Consider the following 22266-nt stretch of genomic DNA (forward strand, 5'->3'; position numbering starts at 1 on the left):
TTTGGCTACTTTATGAAACAGCAAGGTTAAGCAGCCTAAAAACAGTAGAAAAAAAACACCAACAAGGTGGGTTATTTTTTCCTTCCCAAACTCTAAGCAAGGAAACCTAAGAGGAAGAACTGGCCAGCCCAGCCATAATAACACCTGGCACCTGGGCAGTGCTTACCGTGGGCCAGGCTCCAGTCTAAATGATCTTCAGACCTCAGCTGGGTTGATTCTGAACAATTCTGAGTAGTGGCTGGTGAGCAGTGTAGCTGGGACTTGAACCCCGGAAAGCTGACTCCACAGCCCCTGCTCTTAATCACTCCACCCCTGCCGCAGTGCTGTAAGAATGCAGGGCATTCATTTCCTGTGGCTGCTGGAACAATGGATGGCAGTCTTGGTGTCTTCAAACAACATAAACGTGTTCTCTCACAGTTCTGGAGGCAGAAACTGAAATCGAGGTGTTGGCACGGCCATGCTGTCTACAAAGTCCAGCTGTTGGTAACCCAGACATTCCTTGGCTTGTGAAAGCATCACTCCAATCTCTGCCCCCATCTTCACATGGCCTTCTTCCCTCTGTGACTCTTTTCCTCTTCTTTATAAGGACACCAATCAATTGGATGAGGGCCCACCCTAATCCAGAAGGAACTCATCTCAACTGGATTACGGTTGTAACAACCCGCTTTCCAAATAAGGCCACATTCACAGGTGCCAGGGGTTAGGACTTCAACATATCTGTTTGGGGGATGCAATTCAACCCCTTACATACTGCACCAAACTGGAGGCACCTAGAAGTGTTGACTCCAATTGGTAGGGCAGTCCTTGAGGAAAATGCAAATGTTTCCCAAGCAATGTTTCCTTCTGTCTCTGCTCTGCCCCGTTTCAGGTGTTAAAGAAAAATATGGGAGGGCATTGTTTTGGAGTGAGCTCCTGCACTAGGTCCCAACAGACCAAACTAAAGTGGAGTCACTCATGCTAAGTGCCATTTAACCAAGCTGAAACTTTAAGAAAGCTGGTGGTCCCCAAATAGACCAGTTTTTCTTGAAAACAAGAGATTCACAGCAACCCATCAGAAAGAGCTCAGTCTACCTGAGTCAGAGTAATAAGGAAGTCCCATTTGCTTTAACCATGACAAGAAAAGTAGTCTGAAGTAAGCTGACGCTAACCAATCAACCTTTAAAATAATACTGTTTCCTTGTTCCCACCTTACAAAACCACTGTTCTGCCATTGCCCAGTGGGAACTCTCATTCTATTTTATAGAATGGAGGCTACTGGATTCATGAATCATGAATAAAAGCCAATTTGATCTGTAAATAATTTTGTCTTTTGACACAGGAGAACACCACCTCCCCCCTCACCAGCTGTGTTTATGACAATGATGCCAGAGGTAGCCTCTTCACATCCCTTTATGATTCATTCAGTATGGTCAATGAAAATCTTTTACTAAAATTGTGCACTTGGTTCACCCTGGGCCCACACATCTTACTCCTCTGCTGGAGGGCTAGAACACCATTCCCTCAATCCTGGTTCTTTTTTCTTCCTTACCACTGAGTCAGGGAGCTGAGAGGTTTGGAAGTCAGTGGGAATCCACACAGAGAAAGAACTGGATTTAGATTGGGCTGTTTTCCCTCTGAGCTTTGTCCTGTCAGCTTCCCTATCTCCTCAACACCACCTGCCTCCCACACCCACCGACACACACATCTCCAGAATATAACTCTCCTGGCTGACAGGGAGGCACATTATTTAGGGCCATATTATCCCCTCTGCTCAAAAACAAATGAGCTCACTGAAGTGTACACTGGCATTTATCTGAGACCATGTTTATAAAATTCATGAATATGGAAATGGGCAGCCATCTCCAAGAATCCCTCACACCAAGAGAACTGGCACTGTCTGCTGTAGGTGAAAACCTCTTCCCTTGAAGGCTCAACAACTTCTACCCAGAAGAAGAAAGAACAGCATATTCACACACACACACACACACACACACACACACACACACGTACACAGTATTTACATGTACTGTGGTCTTGGAAGCAAAGTTTAATAATTGAATAGCTCAAGCACTAAACTCTTCCATATTATTAAAATACTATTCTAATATGTCTCATTTGTCAAAGATGGAAAAGTCTTGATATGACATAAGGGTTTCAATCCCAATAGGAGTATTAACGGTAACAATGAAAATAACATAGCAACACGGTTTCTGTTGAATGCCTGCCACATGGCAGCAACTGCTTTGATAATTTAAGAATTATATCTTATGTTGATTATAATCCTTATAATGGCTTCCTGGGTAAGAAAGGTTTATTCCTGTTTTACATTTGACGAGGAGACTAGGGTTCAGAGACGGTGCAGAAGTGAGTTACACTTTTGCCAACCAGGCCAGAAGATGAAAGCCGCTGGATTGGGAAATGCTTTTGTACCAAAAGCACAAAATGAAGTGGCTAGTGTTACTTGTTGGAAAAAAGTTAACTTTGGCAAGCATAAATGTAATTCAGTATTTGAGCAATACTTGTAGGAGGGTAACAGAGTGGTTTATGTGAATTCTCCAAAATGCTATCATGAAAATTTTGATGATGAAAATCACCTAAAATTGCTAATTACCTGTCTTAGCCTGTCTAGGGCTACAAAGTACCATATGCTGAGTGGCTCATAAACAATAGAAATTTATTTCTCACAGTGGAGGCTGGAAGTCAGAGTGCCAGAATGGTCGAGTTCTGGTGAGGGCTTTTCCAGGCTGCTGTCAATGCTTTGCATCCTTAGGTGGTGGCAAGAGAGCTAGAAAGTTCTTCGGAGTCTCTTTTATTGTATTTTATTTTTTGGAGACAGAGTCTCACTCTGTCCCCCAGGCTGGAGGGCCGTGGCACGATCTCAGTTCACTGCAACCTCCACCTCCCAGGTTCAAGCAATTCTCAGGCCTCAGACTCCTAAGTAGTTGGGATTACACGTGCCCACCACCACACCTGGCTAATTTTTGTATTTTTAGTAGAGACAGGGTTTTGCCATGTTGGCCAGGCTGTTCTCCAACTCCTGACTCCAGGTGATCCGCCTGCCTCGGCCTCCCAAAGTGCTGGGATTACAGGCATGAGACACTGGGCCCAGCCTCTGGAGTCTCTTTTATAAGGATACTTACTAATCTCATTCATGAAGACTCCACTCTCATGGCCTAATCACCTCACAAAGGCTCCACCCCTTAAAACCATCACATTGGGCTTAGGATTTCAACATACAAATTTTGGGGAGACATAAACTTTCCATCCCTAACATTACCCAAATAGTATCTATATAGTCATTTCTAAATATACACGTATTTAGAAATTTCTAAATAGCCAGTAAACATACAACTGACTTGGCCTTGATATAACTGTTTTCATTTTCTTTTATTTTCATTCTACATGACATACTTTGGGTAATTATAAAATAATTAAAGTTAGTTGATAAAGTATGGAATTAGAATAAAATAATTTTCTATTACTATCTAAGCCATGAAATGAATTAGGAGCTGTTGTTTTCAGTGAAACGTCTTCTAGTTTTTAAAGTGCATTGTCCAATTCTTTTTTATTTTGTGAAGATTTTAAAAACTTAAAAAAAATCTTCAAATTGTTTGTGCCTTGCGTTTCTTTAAATCTTGTGTTTAAACATCATGTGCTGCTAGTTGCTAGTCATTTTCTCTATCCCCTGCACCAGACCCTCTATTTCTCAAGAAAGGATATCCAGGGATCCGGGTCCCAGTTAGTCAAGGAGATATAAGAGGAAGGCTACGAGGCTTTCTGGGAAACATTTTCTTTTTCCAAGAGAGAAGTGTGCAGAGGGAAAAAGTCCTTTCTCAGTTTGGCTCCCTGTTTGTGTTTTAGATCTGGTCCTGTGAGCTGCCTGGCTTGGACTGTGAGGGCATCTCTCAACAATGAGGTGACAAGCCTGGGGAGGAAAATCCACAGGCGAGAAGGTGGCAGAATGGAGAGACGGTCCTTCATGACTTCTTTGAGTCACCAGGTCCAGATTTCCCGCCAACCTCCAGTCTTCTTGTTATGTGATCTGATATTATTTACTGCAGAGGCCACTGAGTGGCTGCTCTGTTCCTTGTGTCTGAAAATCCAGTTCACTAAATTAATCAAAATATGGCACTCTTCTTTTGAAACCTTGCTCCAGAACAAGGTAATGATGGGGTGCTTTTCAAAGTTCCAGGGAGGTGTCCCTACACAGCAGAGAGCTGTCCAGAGGAATGTAGATGTTGGCTGTGGGGAGATCCGAGCTGCCGGATTCAGTCAGAACAGGTGTCCTCTCCCTTATTTTATCTTAAACATGCATGTCATTTTTGCATGCTATTCTATGCGGTTCTTTCAGCCAGGAACATTGCTGAGCACCCGCTGATGTGCTTTATGGAGCACAGACTGCAGGGTGCGAGAGGCGGAGGTGAGACGTGCTAGGCCTGAATTCAAGAGGGGGCGCAGCCACAGTCCCCGCGAGGCCGGGGTGGCCTTTTGTAATGACGTCTTAACCGCTGACCTAAGTGGATCTGCTCCTCTCCCGCCGCCCGCTCCCTGCCAGCAGCACAGGATGGCGGCTGGCTCTCCCGAGTGGGCGCAGGTGAGCCACGCTTCGCCCTCCCGGGTGGGCGCAGGTGAGCCACGCTTCGCTCTCCCGGGTGGGCGCAGGTGAGCCATTGTTTGCTCTCCCGGGTGGGCGTAGGAGAGCCATGCTTTGCTCCCCCAGGTGAGCCGCGGCTCGCTCTCCTGGTGAGGGCAGGTGAGCCACGCTCTATGGGAATCCTTCGAATCTTCTTTCAATTTCCATCGCCTCCTTGTATTTATTTGGGAGTACTTTTAAAAATGAAGCCTCTGCACAATGATGTAATAAGCGTTTATCGAACACCACTGGTCGGAGCTGGGGCCCAGGTGGTGGTTCCCCGCCCCAGGTGCCGCGTCCACGCCCCGCGCGCCGAACGCACGCACGCACGCACGCACGCACGTACGGCGCGAGCCCGAGGGCAACAGCAGCGCGCAGGCGCACATCGCTCCCCGCGCTTTTCGGAGGTCGCCGGCGTCCCCGACCCGCCGCAGGTAGGACGCAGTGACGGGAGGCGTGGCAGGGGCGCTGTTGACCCCTGTGGAGCATCAGGGTTGGGGCGTAGGGGAGAGGCGGGCGGGTGCCTCTGGAATACTGGGGGGTCGCGGGGCGGGGGCTTTGCGGGAGGCCGTGGGAGGCGGGAGCCAGGCAGTGGCTGTGCCCTTTTGCGTCTGTCTTAGCGGGAGGGTGGCCGACTCGCTAGCCCAGAACCATACTCAACCAGGATTAGGAAGCTGGGGCCCGGCGTGGACGGCAGGCTCGGGGCCAGGTCTGCGGGCGGCTTCCTTTGGCAGAGCCTGTCCGGGGGCGGGGCCCCATACCGCAGGCATTTACCGGGCCCAGCGGGGCTCTGGGCGCCCACAGCGGGGGGTCAGTCAGCTCCCCTGTGACCCAGACAAGCTCTTAATCTCTGCGATGAGAAAGAAGGGCTCATAACCTTTCAGGGGTCATTGTGAGGAATCTGGAAGAAGCAGTATTTTATAGAGTATTTTCTAAGTGCTGAATCCTCTGTCGATTGCTTTGCAGAATTAAAATACCTTGTCAGCTCACTGATGTTGCTGCGCTTCTTTTATAGGTGAAAACCGGCAGAAAGGCATTAAGAGATTTTCCTACAGTCACTACTGGCAGATGATAGAGCCAGGATCTGAACGCAGGCAGCCTGGCTCCAGACTTTGTGCTCTTAACTCCTGTTTTGCATCAAGAATAGAATCTTATGAAAGGCCTGTACAGTGCTTGATACTGAGTAGGCACTCCGTCAGTATTTTAGTAGCTATTATTCCAAAGGATACTGTATTCTAGGTACTAAGACAATGTGAATGGAATGGAAAACAATTCCTCCCTGCAGAAGCCAACTATCTAGTTAGGAAGACAGATATTCACATTATTAAAATAATCAGAACATTGGCAAAATAAAGAAGATTGAAATGCAGTTCATATGACAGTGCTAATTAATCATACTTTTTAGATCTGGGAAAGGCCATAAAGGTTAAATTGACTTGGAAATGGTAAACAAGACAATGGTTGTGTCACTGATCAGTGATGACCAGTTTTTGGTTATCCATATTTGCCATTTAAATGATTGAATTGAAAGGAAGAAGTAAGACTTGGAAAATGAATATTGAAGGAAAGGTGAAGATGGAAAGGAGAAGGGGGTTTATTCTGAGAACAGTGACTAGAACTCGGAGGTATGGTAGAAATTTCAGGATAACAGATGATAAAGTGGAATGAAGCCATGGAGAGGAAGAGAATGATAATACTAATTGTGAAAGTTTGTGTCAAGTGTTTTCCGAGTCACCTTTCTTTCAGTTTTTCATTTCCAGTATTGTATAAATGAGTTTAACATCAAAATGGTATAGTAAAAAAAAGGATGAACTGCTTGACAGAAGAGGTCAGATCTAGTTTTGACTCTAGCTTATTTAGCTTTACAGCTTTAAATAAATTAACAGTGTCTTTAATTGAAAGCTCTGGATCTTAAGTTTTCTTATTTTTTTAAAGATTTATGAAGACCTACTTACAATGTGACAAATTTCTTTGTAAGGCATTATGGGAGATAAAAGCTGCATTAAACATGGCTGTTGCACTAAAAGAACCTATTGTTTATTAAGCTGTACTTACAAGTAATTTGGAAGGCAAAATTCAAATACTTGAGCCTACAGTAGGGTTTCTTGGTTTTCATTTAATTGAAATACTGTTAGGAAACAAAAAATTTTTCATAAATTTTTCTTGTGGATATGTAAGTAAATTCTATATATCTAACAATGTGATACATCTATAGTTCTGTTTAAATGTAACAATGTGAAGAAGCTTATGCAAATAGCTTGACAGAAGAAATCTAAAGTAAAAGCATTTTACTAGTAGGCTAGCTTGTTCTCTTATTTCATTTATTGTAACAGTTTCACTTTTTAATACTTATGTGAAATTAGGAAACAGAGAGATATTCTAGGGCATTCTGTTTAGGGTGATGAACTTATTCATGAATAAGTTATTAAAACCATTTAAATATGCCATAGTTTAAATTTGTGATCCATGCTGTTCAATCTGTGACCTAGGATAGCAGCATCAAGGAGCATTGTGTACATGCAGAAGTGCACAGTACCTGGAGTGAAACTGCTTGTGTTCGATTTCTGGTACCATTCATAACTGGCTGTGTGATCTCAAGTAAGTTCTTTAAGTCTCTCAGCCTCAATTTCTACATTTGTGTGATAAGGATAATGATAGTTTTCAGATTATTTTCATAGTCATTACTTGATTTGATTCTCCCAATGGTTCCTCTCACTTTGCAGATAAGAAAACTGAAGAACCAGCTGGGCACAGTGGCTCAATGCCCGTAATCCCAGCACTTTGGGAGGCTGAGGTAGGTGGATTACCTGAGGTCAGGAGTTCAAGACCAGCCTGACTAACATGGTGAAACCCCATCTCTACTAAAAATATAAAAATTAGCCAGGCATGGTGGCGGGTGCCTGTAATCCCAGCTACTTGGGAAGCTGGGGCAGGAGAATCACTTGAACTGCGAGGTGGAGGTTGCAGTGAGCTGAGATAGCGCCACTGCCCTCCAGCAGCCTGGGTGATAGAGCGAGACTGTCAAAAAAAAAAAAAGAAAGAAAGAAAACTAAAGAACCGTCAGTGATAGTAAAGAGCTCGCTCAAGCTCATTCACCTAGTTTTACAGATCAGAGTTAAACCTCTTGTTTATTTTGTTTTGCTTTATATATCTATAGTTCCATTGTTTTTAAAATTTAAAATTAATTTTAAACCTTATGAATGCTTTCCCTACAGATAAAATTGTGTAACTAAAACAATTTAACTCATATAAATTATTATTTAATCAAGTCTTTAATCTTGAAGACTTCATATTGATATGTCTTGAATACTTGAAATCTGTAGTTAACTAGATATATTTCTCTTATCACCTGTCCTTATAAATCTACATTATAAATAAAAAGTCCAGTGTCCCTTCAGATTAGCAGAAATTTTAAAACTATATTTAAAGTATTAGGTCTTTGTTTTCTTCATACTGATTTTCATTTTTATTGTTATAGAACCTCTAAAATGCAGACCTCCAGCTCTAGATCTGTGCACCTGAGTGAATGGCAGAAGAATTACTTTGCAATTACATCTGGCACATGTACAGGACGGAAGGCAGATGCATACCGTGCACAGATATTACGCATTCAGTATGCATGGGCAAACTCTGAGATTTCCGAGGTCTGTGCTACCAAACTGTTCAAAAAATATGCAGAGAAATATTCTGCAATTATTGATTCTGACAATGTTGAATCTGGCTTGAATAATTATGCAGAAAACATTTTAACTTTGGCAGGATCTCAACAAACAGATAGTGACAAGTGGCAGTCTGGATTGTCAATAAATAATGTTTTCAAAATGAGTAGTGTACAGAAGATGATGCAAGCTGGCAAAAGATTCAAAGACTGTCTGTTGGAACCTGCTCATGCGTCAGTGGTAATCCATAAGGAGGCCACTGTCTTTGATCTTCCTAAATTTAGTGTTTGTGGTAGTTCTCAAGAGAGTGACCCATTACCTAACTCAGCTCATGATCGAGATAGGACCCAAGACTTCCCAGAGAGCAATCCTTTGAAACTCCTTCAGAGTGCCCAGCCACCTATGGTGACTAACACTGCTAAGACTTGTCCTACATTCTCAGCACCTGTAGGTGAGTCAGCTACTGCAAAATTCCATGTCACACCATTGTTTGGAAATGTCAAAAAGGAAAATCACAGCTCTCCAAAAGAAAACATAGGACTTAATATGTTCTTATCTAACCAGTCTTGTTTTCCTGCTGCCTGTGAAAATCCACAGAGGAAGTCTTTTTATGGTTCTGGCACCACTGATGCACTTTCCAATCCAATACTGAATAAGGCTTGTAGTAAAACAGAAGATAATGGCCCAAAGGAGGATAGCAGCCTGCCTACATTTAAAACTGCAAAAGAACAATTATGGGTAGATCAGCAAAAAAAGTACCACCAACCTCAACGTGCATCAGGGTCTTCATATGGTGGTGTAAAAAAGTCTCTAGGAGCTAGTAGATCCCGAGGAATACTTGGAAAGTTTGTTCCTCCTATACCCAAGCAAGATGGGGGAGAGCAGAATGGAGGAATGCAGTATAAGCCTTATGGGGCAGGACCTACAGAACCAGCACATCCAGTCGATGAGCGTCTGAAGAACTTGGAGCCAAAAATGATTGAACTTATTATGAATGAGATTATGGATCATGGACCTCCAGTAAATTGGGAAGATATTGCAGGAGTAGAATTTGCTAAAGCCACCATAAAGGAAATAGTTGTGTGGCCCATGTTGAGGCCAGACATCTTTACTGGTTTAAGGGGACCCCCTAAAGGAATTTTGCTCTTTGGTCCTCCTGGGACTGGTAAAACTCTAATTGGCAAGTGCATTGCTAGTCAGTCTGGGGCAACATTCTTTAGCATCTCTGCTTCATCCTTAACTTCTAAATGGGTAGGTGAGGGGGAGAAAATGGTCCGTGCATTGTTTGCTGTTGCAAGGTGTCAGCAACCAGCTGTGATATTTATTGATGAAATTGATTCCCTGTTATCTCAACGGGGAGATGGTGAGCATGAGTCTTCTAGAAGGATAAAAACAGAATTTTTAGTTCAATTAGATGGAGCAACAACATCTTCTGAAGATCGTATCCTAGTGGTGGGAGCAACAAATCGGCCACAAGAAATTGATGAGGCTGCCCGGAGAAGATTGGTGAAAAGGCTTTATATTCCCCTCCCAGAAGCTTCAGCCAGGAAACAGATAGTAATTAATCTAATGTCCAAAGAGCAGTGTTGTCTCGGTGAACAAGAAATTGAACAGATTGTACAGCAGTCTGATGGGTTCTCAGGAGCAGACATGACACAGCTTTGCAGAGAGGCTTCTCTTGGTCCTATTCGCAGTTTACAAACTGCTGACATTGCTACCATAACACCAGATCAAGTTCGACCCATAGCTTATATTGATTTTGAAAATGCTTTTAGAACTGTGCGACCTAGTGTTTCTCCAAAAGATTTAGAGCTTTATGAAAACTGGAACAAAACTTTTGGTTGTGGAAAGTAAATGGGATACTTGGAATCAAGGCATCTCTGTAGTACAGTCTTTTATTTTTTAGCATAGAAAGTTGGGGATGTGTTAATTGTGTTTTTTAGAATATATTCTGAATTCTGTACTTCAAATAATAGCACAGATTTTGCAACTGACATAGTGTATGTTAATGTAAGTTTTGCTTTCCAGTGATTACCTGATATGTAAGCCTGTTTGAACAAAGTGAGAATGAACTTTTGTTTCTAAGAAGTCTTTCTTTTGAAGCTATATAACATGAAAAGTGAGCTCAAATTTTTTTTAGTTGAAGATTACAAATAAAGTTGTGTCTGATTAATATTCATCTTTTATTGAAGAAAGTGCCTTCTGATGGCCACATAATTCTTAATGTCAGCTAATATAATGGTTTACATTTGGACAAAGTATTGGTTAGTGTTATTTAAGTAGATTTAACATCTCACTAAAAGCTAAAGTGCCAATTTTTACTTTCTTCAGCCAATTTGTTACCTCTTTTATGGTTTTTAATTTTTATCAGGACTAACATTTTCAGAAATAGCAAGGTGTGATCTAGTATTAGAGAGATATTCACAGAACTGAAAGGTTAATTAAGAATGTTGGTTATTTTCAGGGAAGTGTGTGATACTTAATATTGTATTTGACACTACAGCCTGTAATACTGCTCTCTTTCAAAAATAAGTGTTTTCAGATTTTTATAACAGACTCATTTTGTTTTATGAAACATGTTCATTACAGAAACATGAGAAAATAGAGATAAGTAAAAAGAATAAAAGTCACTGTTATCCTACCACTTTGCGGGACACACTATTAATATTTAAGCATAGATTCTTCCAGATGTTTTGTTTTATACAGCAGTAGGGTTGTATAATGTATTCCCTCTTGTAGCCTGCTCTTTAAAGCGTATCTTCACTTTCCATGTTAACATAAATGTCCTTTTATGATTGTCTAGGATTCCATGGATGGATGGACTATAATTGAGTCATCTGGTAGAGCGCATACAGGACGGGACGCTAGGTTGTTTATCTTTTGTTTATCGTAAAGGAACTATGTGGGATGCATTTGGTGATCTTTTTTAAAAATGTATAAATTTCTTGAGTAATTCTTGGATTAAAGAATATGTACTTTTTAAAGCTTTTGCTTGCATTCTAAATTGTCCTCTTGAAAAGTAGTTCCTGTGTAAAACTCCATCTGCACTGAATCAGAGCTGTGGCAGCATTGGGCAGTAGGCAGTTTTGGTATTTGTTGGCATTCTTTTTGCGTTGATTCAAAAAACTGAAGGTACTAAAGGTAGAGCAATGAACAACACAAATATCCTTGGTCTCATGGAGGTTACATTTAGGTTCTAATGTTTTCTCTTGTGAACAGTGCAATTTGAAATGACAAATTGAAACACTTGTAGTTGTTGAATTTAGACAGTTTGTGTATATATATATAGTTTAAATTTTTATTCTTGGTTTGCCTTCTGTTTTTATGTTAAAAGATTGTTGTTGCAATTTTTAGTTTTTCCCTTTGTAATATGTGATTGTCTTTCATTAGAATTCATTTTTTGTTTTGGTTATTTTCAGACAGAGTCTTGCTGCGTTGCCTAGGCTGGAGTGCAGTGGTGTGATCTTAGCTCACTGCAACCTCTGCCTCGTAGGTTCCAGTGATTCTTATGCCTCAGTCTCCCTTGTAGCTGAGACCACAGCTCGGTGTGTGCACCACCACACCCAGCTAAGTTTTGTATTTTTAATCGAGATTGGGTTTCACCATGTTGCCCAGGCTGCTCTCGAACTCCTGGCCTCAAAACGATCCACCCACCTCAGCCTCCCTAAGTGTTGGGATTACAGGCGTGAGCCACCACACTTGGCCTTTTTTATTAGAATTTGGACGTTAAACTTCTTGTCTTCAGTTCTTAGTTATATCTTTTAACATCCTAAAACATTCCACAATATTCATTGCTGTCTTTATCCCTTTCTGTTTCCATATAAATAGCAGTATAACCTTGGTTTCTTTGGTATTGATGTCAAGGAATTCTCTAGTTTTTCTTTCTCGGTATTTAATTGCAGATCACTCCCACCTTCTTGGGTCTTACAATTACCGTAGCTATTTAGATTTATCAGCATTTGCCCTCTAGCTGTTAATATTTTATTTAGCTCTGAAATTTGGTCTTAATATTTATTATCAGTTTTTTTCAGTTACAGCTTCTGCCAGCCCTGACTTTAAGCTCCCTTGATCACCAACCACAGGGCCACGTCTTTCTGTGGAGTTTAGAAATTGTGACAAGGAGAGAAAGTCTAGTTGGTTTAGCTCATCTTGGATTAGGCAGAGCCCATGTCTCTGGTTAGCTCAAGAAATGGCCCTTCCTGAATTAAGGTCTACTCTGTTAAATAAGAATCTAAACCTGAAAGGAATAGTCAGGATATTTTAAAGCTGGAAAGAAAATTTGAGCTGGGGAGTCATCTGTTGTTTCTATGTTATACCACAGAGGAAGCATTCTTTGTCTCAACACTTTGTGATTTTGAGTGTTTCTGAAGCAGTTGGGTAGGAAGCTTACTGAAACTTTAAGATTTCTTACTCTTGCCACATGTGATTGTCTTCATTGAATATAATCTTGGATTAAATTCTCTCGAGTGTGGCACTGCCCTGTCTTTAGCTATTGTTTCAGAAACGTGAATGCTAGCCTGATATTTAATGTCTTTAAAAATTACATTCCCTTAGTAGAAATACACATTTTACCGAACGTGTCACTTGGTTATGGTATTAATGCTTGACAATTTTGATATGAATATGGTAATTCTAATTTATAATTTCAGGCCTTCTTAAATCTTTTTATTACACATCTGATAATAATATATGATCCTTTTGATGTGTATTCATTCTGTGGTAAATTTCTAATTTTTCTGAAATTTTAACTCATTTTCTCAATTCTAAAATATCTCTTGGGTATGCCTTTCATATTGACAAGCTGGTCTTGATGGAATCATAGTCTAAAGATCATGGGCTGTGGAGCCAAATAGACCTGTTGAATTCTGGCTCTGTCATTTACTGGTGACTGTTGGTTACTTAATTATTCAATCTCAATTCTAAAGTGAGAATAGTTTATACCTGTCTTGTTGGAGAATGAGGATTAAATAGTAAAATACAGATTTAAAAGGCCTGGTTCATGTTTTATGATTGTGCATCTTCTTTGAATCTGCGTTGATTTTGTTCTTGTTGCTGTGAAGGATCTTTTCAACTATTTTGTGTGGTTGTCCTAGCTCATTCTGCTTAGTGTTTGTGGTATTTGCATCATATTAGAGATCATATGCCATCTATCTTTAGTTTTGTGGAAAAATTCTAATTCCAAAGAAATATCTCTTAGTTATGTTTCTCCTTTTTTACACTTTAGAACATTTTTAAAGGTCTGTCCCAGATTATTATTTTTCTCTACTCATGCTTATATGTTATTTATTGGTCTCCATTGTTACTCCCCAGTGTTTTTTTAAGGGACACTTTACAGCCCACCTTTAGGGATCTGATTAAAAGAAAGGATTCTATCAAGGTCCATGGCAAAAGGACAGGTTGGATAAAGATAACATCTTTTAACTTCCTTATATTCCTAGTTCTTGACCTCAGTTCGGGAGTTGGTGGTGAGGGAGCACATTTTAAACAGTTTAAGCAGGTGGAGCCACCTTGAAGGTTTGCCCCAGCAGCCTGGGTGAATGGAGGGAGTCTTGGGAGAATAGATAAGATGCAGTCCCCACTTTTAACTCTTGCCCTTAAAAATACTTTTACAACACAGTTTATAATGGAAAGAGCATTAAAATGGACATTAGAAAACTGCCAGTGATTCTAACCTTAGAGAGTTTGTACAAACTCCCTAAGATCTGTTTTTTTTAGTGATAAAAGGAAATTGTACAGGACAATCCTTAATGACACATCCAGATTTCTGTTATCACTTACCAAAAATTTACGAATTTGAGAATTGCTTACACAGTATCAGGTGCCGGGTACTGGGAGGTACAGAACAAAGTATAGTCAGGTAAGGGCTAACTTTATTACTAATTTGGCTCATTATCAAAACAATGGGAAAACATGAAGAGAGGGCTTTATTAAGGAGTTAAGTCAGTATAATGGACCACTTAATATATAATAAACCACTTAAGAAAAGGGAAAAAGAAAAATTAGGAAGTCCACATAAGGTGGTGTTTTATAAAGGCAACATGCTGTGGTTAAGGACACTTGGGCCATTGGTGTTTTGTGACAGCTGGGCTCAGGCATCTCAACAAGCGGCGGTGTGCCTGCTGACCAACAGGGCCTGCCACGGCCAGTGAAGCCCAGCTATTAGAGCTCTCTCAATCCATTTCTGCTTAGAAATGTAGAGATGGCAGGGAAAATGTAGCTAAGTCCCAGGTTCCTTGGATATGGCCAGGGCAAGCACTCCCATACTACAACAACCTGTGCAATCAGTGAGTCCAGAGCAGAGGCCTTGTCTCCTCCTTTGCTCACCTTCACTCACTGTCCTGGATTGTCAGGCCCCGGTTCTCATCCCCATGTGTGATGAAGCCATGCGATCCCAGAGAGGGAGCCATCAGCACTTGGTAGTCCCATGCTTTAGTGTCAGAGTTGCACCTTACCTTTGTATCCAAGAAATGCATGCAGCTCAACTTTCCCCTAAAAGGCTTCTAGGAAAAAACTACCCCAGCATTTTTTCCGCCAGAATATATTGGCTTAATAAGAAAAGGTATAGTATCAAACTTTCCATTTAAAATAGTGGCCTAAGCCACAAATTTACCTTTCCTGCCCGTATGTGCAAAATTTTCATTGAAATGAAAAAATATACACTAAGAATAAGTCCAATGTGATATTGGAAAAGAGAGAAGGTTACCATTTTCAAATATGACAGGTGTTTCTGGAGGTCACAAGGCAAATGGTATTGGGTTGTTGGAATCCCTGAGCTAACTAATAGCTGTGAAAATGCCAGCTGAGATTGGTTATCTCAGCAGTGCCTGGGCTGTACCCCTAGCTTAGGCAGCAAAATAGTCTGTGGGCCAGTGGTCTGGTATCTGAAAGGATTGCCAAGACAAGCCTTGCAGAGCTCATGCCTCACTCTTCTTATGGAGCCACTGGGAAGTGGAGTTCCCTAAATCAGGGGGAGTCATTTACAGTCGCCTGGCTTTTGTGGGCCCTGCAGCCTGAGAAGTGAGTCAGGGTGGCAGGTACTTGGTTGCCACGTTAGACAGAAGCACAAGTATTTGATGAAGCAGTGGAACTTCTTGATTTAACTAACTCCTGTCTCAGTAACTTTTTACCTACTTCCACATTTTTTTAAGGGTCAACCCCCACTTCCTGCAGTTTCTCTATATCCTTGCCACTGACAACATGCAGGCTTACGCTGAGACATAGAGGAGGTCATGCTCACGCCACAGTTAACACATCTCTATCCACGGCTGGGCAATATGAAAGACAATTGCTAAGGAAGCTTTCCCCTGTCAGCATACTGATCACTTTTAAAGTATAACTTAACATTACTTCCCCTTGTAAAAATCCTGATAGATTCCCATCTAAATGAAAATAAAATCCAAATTCCTTCCTAGAGCCAAATACCATTTCTCTTCACTCTCCTTTCTTACTTTGCTTCATCCCACTGGATCTTAAGGTGCAACAAACATGTTTCTCATATAGGAAGTGTGGTAGACAATTCTGAAGATGTTCCTCCAAGAGACCCATCCCCTGCTTATTCAGTCAAATCTAGGCGCTGCTGGGAAGGGACTTTGCAGAGGTAATGCGGTTACAGCCCTGCAGATAGGGAGGTTATCTTGAATTATTTGTGTAGGGCCAGTCTAATTTCGTAAGTCCTTAAAAGCAGAGAATGTTCTCTGGCTGGTTAGAGAAGAGGAGGGCTGAAGAGGCAGAAGAAAGATGTGGCAGAGAGGACGTCCAAGATTCCGAGCATGAGAAGGATTTTCTCTGAAGTTGCAGCTCCGTGAAGCAAGAGCCTATGCATAAGGGCTGGAGAGAAGTCTCTAGGAGCTGACAGGAGCCTCCAGACAATAGCCAACAAAAACCAGAGGTGTCAGTCCTACAACTGCATAGAAGGGAATTCTGCCAGCAGCCTAAATAAGCCAGGAAACCTCACCCAGAGATTCCAGATGAGAATCCAGGACGGCTGACACCTTGATTTCAGTCTTACGGGACCCAGAGCAGAGAAACTGGTAGAGACTCCAAGACTTCTGATGTACAGAACTGTGGGGTCATAACCGTGTGTGGTTCTAAGCTGCTAAGTTTATGGTAGTTTGTTACAGCAGCAATGTGGGGTAGGGAACATTACACTGTCTGTTCTTTAAGTGTGGAAAGCTCTTCCTTACAGCTGCTGTTTCAAGTTAGTAAAATATAATTTCTCCAGCAAGGCCTTCTTTGACCACTGTGAGGTAGCCTCCACTAACTTCCAACACATACATGCCATCACTATCATATTCTACATTTTTTATTGGTGATTGTTACTAACTGAAAATACGTATGCTTACTGTCTTTGTCTCTAATCCTGTATCACACCCATTAGAAAGTTCTTTATAGCTAGGGACTTTATGTGCACTTCACAACCACACAAGATTCATGAGACTTCTGAAAAACCCAACATCATGAGAGGCACCCAGAGAAGAAGCAGAGTGATTCCCATCAAAGAAAACCATTGATTCAGGAGACTGAGTAGAGCTTTAGGAAGTCTTGATCCCAGAAGACATGGTAGCCACCAAATTAAAATAGGCAGCTATTGTATTAGTATAATGTTGCTTAACAATATCACCACAAACTTAGTGACTTTAAATAACACACATTAATGACCTTGCAGTTTCTGTCAGGCTTAGCTGGGTCCTCTGCTTCAGGGGCCCACAGGGCTGCAATGAAGGTGTTGGTCAGCGCTGTGGTCTCATCTGAGGCTTGTTGGGGAAGGATCCACTTCTCAGCTCACATGGTGGTTGGGCAACATTCAGTTCCTTACAGATGACTGGACAGAGGGCCTTAGTTCTTGCCATCTGTTGGCTGGAGGATGCCCTCAGTTCCTTGCCATGTAGGCATTCCAACATGGCTGCTTGCTTCCTCAAAGCCGGCCGGGGAGAGAGCCTTTCCAGCAGCACAGATGTTATTATCTTCTGTAATGTAATCACACAGGCACCACTTTGTCACCTATGCTGTATTCTGCAGGGTGAGAGCAAGACACAGGTCCTTCCCACTCTTAGGGAAGGGTATTAAAAATGACAACTACCAGGAGGTAGGGATCATGGAGCCTGCTTCAGAATCTATCACAGCTATGAAATAAAGGCCCAGGGAACACAAGAATTCTAATGGTTAAAATAAAAATCTTAGTGGAAGAACTGAATTTTTTAAAATGGAAAGGGCTGAAACAAGATAGTTAAAAGGAAAAATAAGCTGTGGAATTATTTTACAATCTTCAGCAGACAGAGCTAGAGTGAGGAGTTAAGTAGTATGACAGATTCCAGGAAAGTAATATCCATATAATGGGGAATCTATAGAAAGTAAAAAGGAGAGAAGTAGATGATAATTACATTATTAAAAGCAGATAATTCTTCTGAGTGAAATACATAGTTCATATCAAAAGCATCTACTGAGTGTGTGGTGTTATATATATATATGTTTTTCATCCAGGGTTCTTTGGCTCATAACTCCCACAGCCCTTATACAGTCTTGTTATAATGTTGGATGTGTTAGGCCTCGGGTAGGCCTCTGGTGTTCTGCCCTCCTTCCACTCTAATATTCTCCCACCTTTCTAATTGTGGGTCTTAAGACTCATAAAACCCCAAGAGGACAGGGTTCAGAGAGCTTCCCAATAGCTGAACATGTGGAGGTTGCTGGAGAGTGGTGTGCCCCAGGAGGGCATGGAAGCTCCAAGCCTCTTCCCCCATACCTCGCCCTAGCGTTCTTCATCTGTATTTTTTCCAGTGTGGAGCAATAAACTGGTGAAGTAAGTGTTTCCCTGAGTTGTGTGAGCTGCTCCTGCAAATTTATTGAACCCAAACAAGGGGTCATGGGAACCTTGAAGCTGGTTAGTCAGAAGTTCTGAAGGCCCAGACTTGGTGACTGGTGTGGAGAGGCAGTCTTGGGGACTGACCCCTCAGCCTGTGGGATCTGACACCATCTCTAGGTAAATAGCATTGGAATTGAATTAGAGGACATGCAGCTGGTGTCTACTGGTGGGTGCATGGGGAAAAAACCCACATTTGATCACAGAAGTCTTCTGTGTTGATGATTGTTGTGTGAGAGTAAAGGAAAAGTGCAGTTGGAGGGAGTTTTCTCTAAACAGTGTTAAGCAAGAATTGGGGATGGACTGAGACATACCTTGATCAAGTCTCTGGAGAAAGAGAGCAAGAGAGCACAACCAAACAGGCAATCTATAAAAGACTAAGAATCAGAGTGTCAACTAAAGTGTCAAAAAACATTAAATGCTGGAAAGTAATGGGGCTGAGCACAGTGGCTCATGCCTGTAATCCCAACACTTTGGGAGGCTGAGGCAAGAGGATCACTAAAGGCCAGGAGTTTGAGACCAGCTGGGCAACATAGTGAGACACCCATCTCTGCAAAAAAAAAAAAAAAAAAAAAAATTAGTATGGTGGCATATGCCTGTAATCCCAGAGACTCGGGAGGCTGAGGTAAGAGAATCACTTGAGCCTGAGAGTTCAAGGCTGCAGTGAGTCATGATTGCACCACTGCATTCCAGCCTGGGTGACAGAGTGAGACCTGGTCTCTAAAAAGAAAATAATAAAACAGTGCTCACAAAGTTCTGGGGGCAAATAATTTTGAGATTAGAATTGTAGATCTAAGATGTCAAATGGGCGACTGCAGTAAATTCTTGTTTGGATACAGTGGACTCCCAAATTATATATTCTTTCTGGGGAAGAAAGAGGAAAAGGCCCCTGAAGGATGCCTTGGGCAAATGAAGAATGAATCAGGATAAGGAAGTCAGCAAAAGGGAAGCTATAGTACATGCCAAGCCCCCATGAGCAAAGGAACCAGCAAACCCTGTGACTAAATAATTTTTGACAATGTAGTTGCACAGTTTAATACAACTGTTAAAGTGAATTCCTGAAATAAAAACATTAAAAAAATCCAAAACTAAAATTCCAGAAGATTTCAACAAACAGGGATAGAAGATAAGAAAAATAAAGCAGCTGCTCAGATTTTATTGTGTTATGTTTTGTTTGAGGGAGTTTGGCATATATTCAGGTAAGTCTTGATGTTGAGAGAAAGTATGTAGGTTCAGGCTTAGGACCAGGGCATTGAGGCTGACAGGTGGGACCCATGGCAGGCACAAGGTGTTTGAAGTGAAGCCTGTGGGGTGGGTCAGGCTCTGGCCACATAATAGCAAGGGCAGAAGGCAGTCAGAAGGCCATGGGGTGAGGACACTGCAGGGAACCCGATTCAAGCCATGTGCTTTATCCACTATTTTTTAAATTTATGTATTTTTATATTTATTTATTTATTTATTTATTTATTTATTTATTTATTTATTTTGAGACAGAGTCTTGCTCTGTCGCCCAGGCTGGAGTGCAGTGGTGTGATATTGGCTCACTGCAAGCTCCGCCTCCCAGGTTCACGCCATTCTCCTGCCTCAGTCTCCTGAGTAGACTACAGGCACCCGCCACCAAGCCCGGCTATTTTTTTTGTATTTTTAGCAGAGATGGGGTTTCACTGTGTTAGCCAGGATAGTCTCAACCTCCTGACCTCGTGATCCATCCGCCTCGGCCTCCCAAAGTGCTGGGATTACAGGCGTGAGCCACTGTGCCCGGCCTTTTTTTTTTTTTATTTTTAAAGTATTTTTATGTGGAATACTTCATGAATTTGCATGTCATCCTTGCTCAGAGGCCATGCTAATCTTCTCTGTATCATTCCAATTTTAGTATATGTACTGCCAAAGTGAGCACATCCACTAATCTTTTAGAACAGTGAATAAACAAACATCACATTTTTTCCTGAAAGGATGACATTGTCAGGAGGCTTGGATGTTGCTCTTCATAAAGGACAACAATAACAAGAAGAAGTCAGGATTTTAGAGTAATGTATCTATGGAGCACAGGAGTAGTTTAGTGTAATTTATCAACTACAAGGGCTCTGAGTATTTAGAAAACAGGAACAATATGGTGCAAAAACAAAGTAAATCCAGACTCAGAAGTTCAGCCACTGCTCCCATTACTGAGCCCTATCATGAAGTTGGAACATATGATAATAACTAAATCAAAAAAAGGCAGCTACCATTTTGCCATGAAAATGACTTCAGTAGACACTGTCTCATTAAAGAGAGGATACTGTCTCCTGTTTTCAGCAAATTACTGCTGAAATCCTTTGGACTGAATTGAACTAGGCAGACCTGGAACTGTCACAGCTGTTGTCAAGACGATTATTGGAACTCCAAGAAAATGATAATTAACATATTACCTCTGAATAATGAGAACCACATATGAAATTTTAAACCTTCTGGTAGCCACATTAAAATAGTGAAAGGAACCAGGTGAAATTAATATCCTATTTCAACATGTAATCAATATAAGAATTTTTTATGAGATACTTTATATAAATTTTTCTTCTTCATATTGAGTCTTTGAAATCCGGTGTATATTTTGCATTTAAAGCACATCTCAGTTCCACCTCACCATAGTTCAAGCGCTCAGACAGTCACATGAGACCAGAGGCCACCACGTTGAACAGGGCAGATCTAGACCAGTATAGCATCTGTGACCATGTCTGTAATTAAGGCTGTCTCCTTTACAACTCTGTGCTGTACATCTGCAGGCAGCCTTTTGAACTGCAAAATAATTTAATTTTTATACCTTTAAGGTAAAAGTTGAGAATCTGGTGCTTCACAGAAACAGACTGGCTTCTGCTCTTTAAGAGCCTCACGTCCTGTTACCCCAACATTGCCACAGATGTGGATACTGATCTTTAAAAACTCTTAGCTTTCATTGTTAGGCATTTTGCTGCAGTCCAGGCTCATTCCATTATCTAAACTCATGTGGTGCAAACTATGTCATAAAATTATTTTCAGAGGAAAAGTTTAAAAAGTAGTATTAATAGTTAGAAATAATTTAGAAGTACTACATATTGAAGAGCAAAAGAACATAAGGCTATATAAAAATAGAAAGCTTGGAATAGTGCTATTATTGATATATATTTTTATTGAAAAGTGTCCCTAAAGTTGTTGATACTGAAGTTTGAAACTCACAAAATAATGTGTTTCTAACATTGCGTTTTAATTTAGTGTTTATGTTATGCCTGTTTAATACTTGAGGTAAGATAGATGACTTCGTATTAATAAATGATCATCAGGTGTTTTACATGCTCACTTTCATTTAAATAAAAAATTAGTATTCAATCAGTATTGCTAAAACATCTAACTGAACATATGTAACATGTGAATATAAATATATTTAAATTTGTGTATATCTCATATAAATTAAGATCAAAACAAAACATATATGTATATTTGTTTATGTCTAAAACGTAAGTGTAACTGTTAGTAAAATAGAAATAGGACATAGATCAGAAATGGGATATGAAACTTCCAAATCATAAGAGAAAAGATAAAAACAAAGGAAACCCAATTCAGTGAAATCAAGAAAAAAATGTTTAAAGGTGAAGAGAAACTAATAAAAGCTTAATAAAGAGAAAATTTTAAATAAGATGTCAGGAAAAGAGCAAACATTTCAGGATTCACAACAAATGCAAAAACTTCCTTGATTAATAAGCAAAGCCTCCTAAATTAGGTAAAAAGGCAAAGTTTAATTACATTATCTTTATAAAATGAAATAGAAATATTGAAAATAAAGGAATAGAAATATAAACAGGAAAGTGCCAACAAAGATCAGGAACAGGATTATTAATACCAGAAAAAAGAGAAATCAAGGTAAAAAGCAATAAACTGGATAAAGAAAAATATTTTATACTGTTAAGAAGTTTTTGCCTTTACACCCATCATAAACCTTTACACATTGAGCTAAAAGCATCCAAACATAAAGTTAAAGAAAATACCAGTCACAGATGTTTACACATTGAGCTAAAAGCATAAAAATGTAAATTTAAAATTTAAAAATTATTAAAATACTAGCATAACGTTTGGAAATAGTGACATTACCCAGTGTTGGCAAATATTTGGAGAGTAGGATCCTGGCA

General features: G+C 40.7%; 1 protein-coding gene and 1 non-coding gene across 16 annotated transcripts; one reads left to right on the forward strand and one right to left on the reverse strand.

Annotated features, from left to right (window-relative positions):
• Positions 1 to 4940: 4940 nt before the first annotated feature.
• Positions 4941 to 11260, forward strand: FIGNL1 (fidgetin like 1). Of its 15 annotated transcripts, none has more exons than XM_030796765.1 (6): positions 4968 to 5046; positions 5628 to 6237; positions 7102 to 7210; positions 7336 to 7424; positions 8091 to 8256; positions 8372 to 11259. In XM_030796765.1, the coding sequence occupies exon 6, from the start codon at positions 8434 to 8436 to the stop codon at positions 10123 to 10125; it is 1692 nt and encodes a 563-aa protein (XP_030652625.1). In that variant the 5' UTR covers positions 4968 to 5046; positions 5628 to 6237; positions 7102 to 7210; positions 7336 to 7424; positions 8091 to 8256; positions 8372 to 8433; the 3' UTR covers positions 10126 to 11259. The 15 variants fall into 15 exon arrangements, with proteins under 15 accessions (XP_012352146.2, XP_003275048.2, XP_030652625.1 ...); XM_030796766.1 differs by having other exon boundaries at positions 5628 to 5851; XM_030796761.1 differs by having other exon boundaries at positions 8091 to 11259.
• Positions 11261 to 19917: 8657 nt separating this feature from the next.
• Positions 19918 to 20024, reverse strand: LOC115831107. The gene has a single exon (XR_004026641.1). It is a non-coding gene; the product is annotated as a U6 spliceosomal RNA (small nuclear RNA).
• Between the last annotated feature and the right edge of the window lie 2242 nt (positions 20025 to 22266).

This window comes from Nomascus leucogenys, chromosome 17 (genome assembly GCF_006542625.1).
Source record: "Nomascus leucogenys isolate Asia chromosome 17, Asia_NLE_v1, whole genome shotgun sequence".
NCBI lineage: Eukaryota > Metazoa > Chordata > Mammalia > Primates > Hylobatidae > Nomascus > Nomascus leucogenys.